The following is a 10,194-nucleotide window of genomic DNA, read 5'->3' on the forward strand; positions in this document are numbered from 1 at the left end:
GAAGATGGAAGCTAAACCATGTAACACACCAATGATTCCTAATATATGTCTTACAAAAGATGACGGAGATCCTTATGATGATCATGAGAGGTACAGGAGGTTGGTTGGAAAGCTGAACTACCTTATGGTGATGACTCGACCAGATATTATTTTTTACAGTAAACATTATAAGCCAGTTCATGTCTGCACCTACGGTGAAACATTGGACCGCTCTACAATAAATTCTATATTATCTAAAAGGGACTCCTGGACTCGGTATACTCTACAAGATCATAGGTATACTGCACTTGAGTATTTTTCTGATGTTGACTAGGTGGGATCCAAAAGTGATAGAAGGTCGACTACAGGCTACTATGTATTTGTTGGAGGAAACCTAGTGCCTTGGAAAAGTAAAAAGCAAAATGTGATATCCAGATCCAGTGCCGAGCCAGAATACAGGGCTATGGTTCAATCCACTTGTGAGATTCTGTAGATAAATCATCTGCTGAAGGAAGTTGGTATGGATGTTGCGTCACCCGCGAAACTTTAGTGTGATAATCAGGATGCTCTTCACATTACTTCCAATCCAGTATACGATGAACGGACTAAGGATATTGAAGTTGATTGTCATTTCATCTGTGAGAAAATTCAAGAAAATTTAATTTTCACCTGCTATTTGAAGACAGGAGAGCAACTGGGTGATTTACTCACCAAAACTTTAAATGGGTCTCGAATAGAATATCTTGAGAGGTACAGGAGGTTGGTTGGAAAGCTGAACTACCTTATGGTGATGACTCGACCAGATATTATTTTTTACAGTAAACATTATAAGCCAGTTCATGTCTGCACCTACGGTGAAACATTGGACCGCTCTACAATAAATTCTATATTATCTAAAAGGGACTCCTGGACTCGGTATACTCTACAAGATCATAGGTATACTGCACTTGAGTATTTTTCTGATGTTGACTAGGTGGGATCCAAAAGTGATAGAAGGTCGACTACAGGCTACTATGTATTTGTTGGAGGAAACCTAGTGCCTTGGAAAAGTAAAAAGCAAAATGTGATATCCAGATCCAGTGCCGAGCCAGAATACAGGGCTATGGTTCAATCCACTTGTGAGATTCTGTAGATAAATCATCTGCTGAAGGAAGTTGGTATGGATGTTGCGTCACCCGCGAAACTTTAGTGTGATAATCAGGATGCTCTTCACATTACTTCCAATCCAGTATACGATGAACGGACTAAGGATATTGAAGTTGATTGTCATTTTATCTGTGAGAAAATTCAAGAAAATTTAATTTTCACCTGCTATTTGAAGACAGGAGAGCAACTGGGTGATTTACTCACCAAAACTTTAAATGGGTCTCGAATAGAATATCTTTCTAGCAAGTTGGGTATGATAAATATCTATGATCCAATCTGAGGGAAGTGTTAGAGTGTGAATATAATCTATACATAATTATAGGAGATTACATAATTATAGACTAATTGATTGATAGAAGATTATGAGAAGTTGTCTTAACAAGACTTTGTAATCTATATATATACTCCCTTAATAGAGAAATATACTGAAATTGTTCAATTATTCCTTATATTATTACGATTCTTTAAAAATTATTAAGATTTCTGAGATTTACATGCCATGTCTTGTAACCGCATAAGAAAGTTTTAGCATGATATGTGCCAATCTGTTAAACATTTGCGAGAGTGTTAGCCAGTTTAAAGTAAAAACTTTACGAGTTGAAAAAGTCAAAACTTTCATTTTTTTAGAATTGAAACCTTAAAAAGACTTCTGTTTTACATAATGAAAATCTCGTTCTTTTTTTCATAAAAATTACACTATTCTATCTGTGATGGTCAAAAGGCGTTCTCATGCGTCAATGTAAAATTTCTTTAGCTAAAATCCTTTTTTTTTTTGCCAGTAATGACCATTTTAGCTTAGCTCTAGCAATATATAATGTTAAAAACAGGAGTACAAATAACTAAGACAAATTCGATGTGTTATTATATTCAAATTTGATTTAAGTAAGCTACTCAAATCATTGGGGTTCGAGATCATCCAATCAAAATTGAACAAATTCTAAACAGTTTTCGGATAAAATTCAAGTGGCGCACGAATAATTATGTTCATTTTTCATTGATCTCTTTAAACTACATTATGTTCTCTTGAAAGAAAAAAATATTCACAATAGCCCATTCCGCCCAATTTGGGAGTGCCAATAGAATGAATCTACAAGCAAAAAAACATGTACACTAACATAACCCTTGAAGAAACGACACATTTACTAATTTTAATGAACTAAAACATATTCACAATAAAATTAACACAGTGAACCCGCAGAAACAAAACCCCTCCCTGGACCTGGTACCTCCAGTGGAGTGGGCATATAAATCACAAGAGCACCACGAAAAATGAGTTAGCGAGAATGTGAAGCTGCCTCCAGAGTCCACACAGTCCATTTCTCTGCTGCTTTGATACTTGAGACCTGACTCCACAAGCTCAATTGTTAATTGGGCTGTTGAAATCCAAGAAACGATAACCAATTCAGACTATCAACTAAATCTGCCTTTTTCTTGTGGGAAATTCTGACAGCTGATTATCAAAGAAGCTAGTCAAGCTACAATCAATCAAACTTCTCTTGGTCATAGCTGGGATTTTCAGTTTTCATTCCCGTGCTTGAACCCGTATTTGTTCGACAAGATCGCTTCCTGGGTTTCTTCAATGAGGAAACAGCAAGAGGACCAAGGCTGAGTTGTTGTGCCATGTCTATAACATTACCCTCTGTTGCAATTGTTTTCACGCTTGGTGCAGTCTTCTTGCAGGATCTACTGGGACGACATGAAGCCAAGTTTTTGGAAATAGGACAAACGCTGATTGTACACTCTTCATACCTAGCCTTAGTGCTCGGAAGATCAACAGGTGGGCGTGAATCTAAAGTTAACCAAGAGTTACTAGTAGCGTCTTTCTCCAGGCTTGTAAGACCCAACTTTAAGAAAGGACTGCTTTCCCCAGGGATAGAAGTATTGGCCTGAGGATGAACATGACTCCTCCACTCACATTGCTCATCACCACAATCTGCATCAGCTGTAACTTCTTCTGCTGCCAAACTAGGAAAGTCCTATTAACAAAATCAAATACAATGGTTAACTAATAAGACTGAAAGTAAAATGTTGAGAACTGCAACTAGTTTCCACTAGAAAGTAGTAGAAGCATTTACGAGTATATGCGAAAGGAACTGATCGATGTTACTTTATCCCCTAAACATCATGACATAAAAAAAAAACACAGATCTTCTCCCACCATGCAGGATCAGCACAGCAAGACTAACCAAGATCAAAGAATAGCTTTGAAACATATGGCAGCATAACCAGTATGCCAACCCCCAGAAGCAAGAAAATACATTTCTAATCAGTTATGTGATATGCAGTAAATTGTATGTAGAACAGCTCTGTGAGATTGTGAGTCGCTAGAAAATGCATCAACAAATTAAAGTGAATTCGATTTCGACACAGTAATCATATGAGAGATATTCCACCAAGTCATCAGGAGTTCAATAACTCAGCTTAAGTCTCCAGCATCTCTCTAGACACAAAAGTAGCCAAACTTTAATACAAAGAGAGAGCAAAGTCACCTTATCATGCACTTCTGCAATTGGTTCACAGCCCAAACCCTCCTCCCCATCAGAATCAGTCATCTCCTCGCGCTCGAACTCTACATGTTCTTCAGTTTCTTCATCAGAGTCACTCAACTCTTCCTGTTCCATCACAATCTCTGGGTGAGACTGGTCTCCTAGATCATCCATGTTGCAACTGCTGTCATTGTTGATTGGGACAGCTGATGCATCAGCACTGGAAACAAGGTTGTTCTGAAGGGGACAATTTGAACTCTGGTGGTGGCATGAACAGTTAGTTTTGTGTTTTTCAATTGTATTTCCCGCATTTGATGCACTTAATGTTGACTTAGGTTGATTATTTGCCCCACCAACTCCATTTCCCTTAGCTTTCTCTTTTGTACATGTAGAACTCAGATGAATTTCCAAGTCCAGCTCATTAGCTTTCTCATTAGGAATAGAGGGTTTTGAGCCAGTAGCAGATGGGCCACTATTGACCAATGATGTAATCTGAGCAGCATTTAAAGGATTTTGTAATTGAGCAGATTTGCCTCCCAAACAAACAAATCCATGTGTATTGGAGCATGCTGTGGCAAGGTCACTATTTTCTTCATCAGTTCTTTGCAAAAGAGGATGGAAGTCAATCCCACATGATGCTGAAGAGGATTCCTTTGTCTTTGAAGATTTATTAAAGTAATCAGCAAAATGACTTGCTTGATTTGGACTTTGAAACAGACTCAGATTCAATTGAGGCTGGTTTGCTGAAGTGAATGTAAAAGAACTAGAAGTACCAGCAGTGCAGTTTGACGAAAAATATGATACACGCCCATCTTCAGGGGCCTGGAACAGTAACGGATGCATTTGAAGATCTGATTCAGCACTACATCTATCATGGACAATGGCAGATTCTTCGGCTCGTGAACTTGTAAGCCCTTCTGGACATGAATTTGTGACATTATCTGTCACTTGATTGCTTTTATCCCTTGCAGCTTTTGCTGAACTAGTGGTTCTCAAGTTTGCAACTTGAGGAAGCTGATGAACTGTATTTACTTTTCTAGCATCACCAGTACTACCTCCTGAGGCAGATACCTTGATAGGCACTCTGCATTGGTTGCTTTTGAAAGCTGCCTGGGAAATTACACGTACAGTTGGTGGAAGATTTACAGGGGGCAAGTCTGGAGCCAATTTCACTAAGTATGCACCATCAGTTCTACGAGTCCGGTACGGTCGCAAATAAATAGGAGACTTGGCAGCATTCTGCGCTGTATCAGAAACTTGATGATTCAGTTGCACAGAGTTAGGAGGGCAATGTCTAACATGAGAAAAGTGAGACATATTATGAGAATATTGGTAATAGTGGGCATATGGAAACCCGTGCATATTATCAATCTTGGATTGCTCCCTTATTTGAGTACCCTCTCTTAGCAATGCGCCACTAGGAAGATCTTTTCCGTTAACATTTAAGCAGGGATGCTCAGATGGAATAAGACATGAGGCATCTGGTCTCCAATCTGCTAAAAATGCCTGATGAACGTAAGCTTCACTTGCATTATCTGCATAATCATCTCCACTATTATTTTGCCTGCCAGTACTGTCAACATGATTGTCCTACAGCCAAATAAAGAAATTAATGAAGTTAAATAACCATCTAAGGACGAATTCTCAATCAACAAAAAATGGGTACAAGCTGAGTTAAATTATAGAGCATATAGCAAGCCCAAGAAATGGCACAATATGCATGTGCACTTGAGGGGAACAAATAAAAGGGTAAACTACATAATTCATCAGTCAGTTTTACCTTGTGCCAAATTTTTCTGATGATTTTTTCAAAAAACATATCTCAAAGTTCCATATCAAATGATCAATATCCTTGTTCTATTACATATTGCTATTATACTTTGAAGCATAGACATGATGAGCTAGAACAAAATCTAAGCCAGGTATAGTCCAGCTTACATCTATGCAAAAGGATTTAAGAGCATATTGAACTTCAACATGCCATTAGTCATTCAAAACAAGGTTTAATCCATCAAAACTCATTAAGACAAGGTAGCAAACTGATAGGCCTATTGCATAATTGGTAAGAAATGAGATTATGTATGACAACAAACCTCTTTGTCAGATATCACTTGCCAGTTAGCCAAATCTGCAGTTTTACACCTTCTTCTATTTGATTCATATATCCGTCGTTTTTCTTTTTTAGCAGCATCTAATTTATAAGACCTCTGAGTTCCAAGGGAAATCCGCCACTGTCGGGGTAGTAAGGATGGATCCCTATGTGGGACAATAAATCTCCATACTGACATCCAATCATGTTTGAAAACCCTGAGTCCCTGGAGTAAGGTGATAAAAGTTAGAAACTAATTCAGCAGAAAAGCTTGGGGGAGGTGGCAGAATTGAGAAAGGTCTTGCATGATATTACCTCTTGTATGCATTCTATCTCCTCAGAAGTCAATGGAGAGGTTTTCATTCTCCTAACTGCCTGTATAGATTAGCAAGAAGTTGGATTAGATTTTCACTAATTAGAAACCATAAGAGCAAGCTGTGGAATCACAGCTGAAAAGTGCAAGTTATTGAAGATAAGGAGGAGGACTAATGCATACTTCCGAATAGCAAAGCTACCACTGAGAAAATTGGTGCTTGTGATTTTGACCATACCTTTATGGGATTTTCCGGTGCTTTTGATGAGCAGCGATTTTTCTGCCTAACAAAAATCTGTAGTGAAAGTAGCAGATGTTGCTTTAGTGTCATAATGTTGTTGATAATAATAAATAAACCATACATGCAACAGTGTCTTTAGAAAATAAGCACTCCCAGAAACACATTTCTTGATCATGGACAAATTTAAAAGCTGTAGTAACCACAAACTAATTATATGAATGCTAGAAAATGGAGCAAATAATTGACATTAAACTATTAACGATTACACCCTTTTTCATTCATTTATTACTAAAACTTGATAGTCTAGGTACCTTATTTCTGAGTGGATAAAAAATGCATAGAACAAAGGCTTGAGAAAAAGAAGATGACTTCAAAAACTTACCTGCTAATGACCAAAATATGTGGCTTTCGATATTCATTAGCATTTAAAGGGGAAAAGAAAAAGAATGAACAGACACATATTCACATCTAGGCTCAATAGTGACCCATGCAAAAATTACCAGAAGCTACTGTGTTTGCAATATTGAATCTACAACATAAACTACCTGGTGCTTAGATTTGCAAGGAAGAAAGCGCTGCTGAATTGCCTTCCAATCTGTATTATATTCCATCATTCCCAAAGCCAACAATCTGCATTAAATCCACATTAAAAACTGCTGAACCTTGACAAACCATATATTAATTATAATTTAACAACACTATTGATTGACACAATACATAAATATAGCAAGTGTTGGTAATTAAAGAAAGTGCATAGAAGATCATTAAACAACATGATCAAATGCCCTAAGTCTAGCACATGTAGATGGGTAGGGATACCCTTAGCCAAGATTCAATGGTTCACCAGAGAACCCAAAAAAGAGGAGCGGGGGAAGAAGAACACCAAGCACCACTTTCAGGTGAATGCATTTTTTATCATGCTTTTAATTTCTATAAAATCTTAGAGGGTGACATATACTCTTAAATGCTACAAAAACATATGCTTTTGTTACCTATCAAAGCCTGAAAGCAATGACTATCAATAATTTGATTATCCAAGCTTCATGTCCTTTCCCCCTAAAAATGCAAAACTATGAAATACAACACACTTGAAGCAGAAAATAATCAAACAACAAAAGCAAGGCAAATGCAACAACCAGCACAATCAAAGCATTAAAAGAATATATGAAAATAGAAAATGAGAAAGCATGCACTCACTCATCTTCTGAATCAGTAAAAAGGACTCTATTTGCCACAGCTGCAGGAGGTGGCTTATGAGGAAATAGTGTTGGATTGAACAGAGGAAAAAACCTCCGTGCTAACTTGCTAATATCTTTTGGGACTAAAGCAACTGATTGCTTCTTGACATTTTCCACAATGGAAGCAGCCAATGTCTTCTTAGGCGGTTGTTGAGCAGGAGCAGATGGCACTGAACTGAGAGCAGTAGGCATGTTTCTTTTTGAAACCTCGCCATTTGCCTCAGTTGAGGCTGAAAAACGAGGAAGGTGAAAGAGCGGTTCCCTCTCATTCCAAGTATCACAACTAGAATCCAAATGACGCTGCCGATACTCCTGAACAGCTGTCAAAATAGATCAAGAATTTTGAACTGCTTAATGAGCATGTGAAAGCAAATGCAAAACAGTCTCATGATTTTAAAAGACATACCATTGAAAACATCTTCCATATATCTTCCAACAAAATTAAGTGGAGCTACATCCATAATGGACATTATCGGACCACTCACCAAGGGTACCCATAAAGAACCAGCAATTTGTAAGGAACTGTTTTGTCCATTGAAAACAGGATCATTTCTTCCCGTAGCAGTAGAAATGTTCTGAGACATCTGCATGTTTGGAGTAGAAGATGATCCAGTGCATTGTGATGTGTTATAGTTGGGGAACTCATCCGTCACCGATGGGCACACATAGGGAGCTTCAAAGCAAAAACCAGGATATGGCATACTTCTGCAGGCTATTACTTCATCGCGTTTATGAAGCATCTCAAAAATTAATCCCTGCACCTGGGAGGCAATCTGTTGCCGGGAAGGGTCAAGAATGCTGAGGGAAAATACTTGAATAAGGAGCTGCATATGCTCATGTATCAAACAATGCAACTGGCCTATTTGCTTTGGAGTGAATCCATTTATCAAGCCTTCTTCTGCTGGAGAACACAGATAGCTTGGGGCACCCTCAGGTACCAAAGTCTTCCCGTTAGAATTAGGAAAGGAAGCAATTGCTCCATTTGGCAAGATTGGTAAAAGAGGACGCAATGGCCTCTTTGTCTGTTCTAATAGCTTCTTTTTGTATTCAGCAGAGGCCCTTTGGCGTCTATTCTGCCTTGTCTCCGGCCGTCGACCACGTTTCTCAAGCTCTACTTTCCGATCCATATCCCTTTTACTGTCATCATCATCACTCTCAAGCAACTCTTCGAGTTCTATCTCAAAATCTGCATCATTATCCTCATCTTCGTCATCAGCATTTTCATTACCTCGCGTTGACTGACCATCACCATCTCCACCCTGTAAAACAGCTGCAAGAAATTTCCTGTACTCTTCTTCATCATCAACATTCTGAAGGTCATCCTCATCATCGGTTTCTTGAAGGAAAGTCTCAAGTTCATCAAGAGTAAAACTCGCAAGGGAATAACGAGCCCTAGTGCGCTTCCATATAGCATCGTCATCATCCAAACTCATTGCATGTGTACTGAAGGTACTTCCCTTCTCTCCAACACCTCCATTTTCTGGTTGAGAACTGAAATCAGATTTCCTCTTCTTAGATTTTGCGTGAGGGGAAGCTTGAAGTTCTTTTTCACTCTGAGCAGAAAATGCAGTTTGCATCACAACCTCCTCACCATGCTCAGAATCTCCAACAGCATAGTTTTGCACTTCACCCATCCTTGGTTTCAAGGAATTACCATCTAAACCTTCAACTTCAGAGCTCAGACTGGAAGAAGCTTCTGGCGACGGTGTTCCCTTCAGAAAAGGGTTGAAATCTAAGTCTTCCTCCTCGTCTTCCTCTTCATTCTCATTTTCAACCTCCTCTTGAGGCTTTGAACCTCTCTCATCGATATCCGGGGAGGCATTTTGTTGATCACTCGGTTGCCCATTGATAATTGAAGACATTTTGACCAAAAAAACATCCAATACAAATCCAATCGAACCTGAACAAATCCAGAAAACAATAATATAAACGAAATTTTAAATCTATACAAGAAATAGATAAAATATCAGTTGCATTTGGTGTCACGAGCAGCAGAACCCTAGAGAGACGGGAAAGCTAAACTGGAAAAACACAAACAATGAAAATGCTATTTGAAACAATTTTCAGAGCAGGTAAGACACCGAAATGAAAGTACAAATAATATAGATGAAGAATTGGAAAAGCGTGTACCTGTGAATTTGGAGAAGTTGATTGAAACTTTTGATGAGAAACCGGTTGATTTTGTTTGCCTTGTTGAGTTTGTACTAGAAGAGGGTGGGAAGCTCGCCGTACACTCTTAGAACCAAAACGAAGTGTCGCTTCATGGACAAGCGAAACGATGACGTTTTTTTTTTTTTTTTTGGTTTTTTTTTGTGCCGGGAAACGATGACGTTGAAGGACGAACCAGTTGCAATTGGAATCATTTCCCTAACCCTAATCGCCTTTTTTTTTGCACATTTTTTTAAGCTCTCAAAACTTAAAGGTTGACTGTTTTTTTTTAAAAAAAAAGGGCTTAAATGGTGACTTATTTAATAAGATTATTCCAATTAATAAAAATTATAAGTTTTTATTAATTTTTAAATTTGCAGAATTGGTTATTTAAAATACTCTAAGATGATGAAAGAGAATGCAACTAAGGATTGAAATTAATCTTAGTTAATATAAATTAATATAAAACATTCGTAAGCAACAGCAAACTACAATAAAAAAAAAAAAAGGCCCAAAGCACGTACATAATTCAATCAAGATGAACACAGGGAAGC

General features: G+C 38.0%; 1 protein-coding gene across 1 annotated transcript; it reads right to left on the reverse strand.

The window, feature by feature from the left end:
• Positions 1–2,089: 2,089 nt before the first annotated feature.
• Positions 2,090–9,773, reverse strand: LOC110605143. The gene is made up of 9 exons (XM_021743489.2): positions 9,623–9,773; positions 7,899–9,392; positions 7,452–7,812; positions 6,800–6,884; positions 6,252–6,308; positions 6,016–6,075; positions 5,705–5,926; positions 3,615–5,201; positions 2,090–3,101 (listed from the first exon to the last, which is right to left on the reverse strand). Exons 2-9 carry the CDS (start codon positions 9,352–9,354, stop codon positions 2,607–2,609), a joined length of 4,323 nt encoding a protein of 1,440 aa, XP_021599181.1. The 5' UTR covers positions 9,355–9,392; positions 9,623–9,773; the 3' UTR covers positions 2,090–2,606.
• Positions 9,774–10,194: the final 421 nt, after the last annotated feature.

Source organism: Manihot esculenta, chromosome 17, assembly GCF_001659605.2.
Source record: "Manihot esculenta cultivar AM560-2 chromosome 17, M.esculenta_v8, whole genome shotgun sequence".
NCBI lineage: Eukaryota > Viridiplantae > Streptophyta > Magnoliopsida > Malpighiales > Euphorbiaceae > Manihot > Manihot esculenta.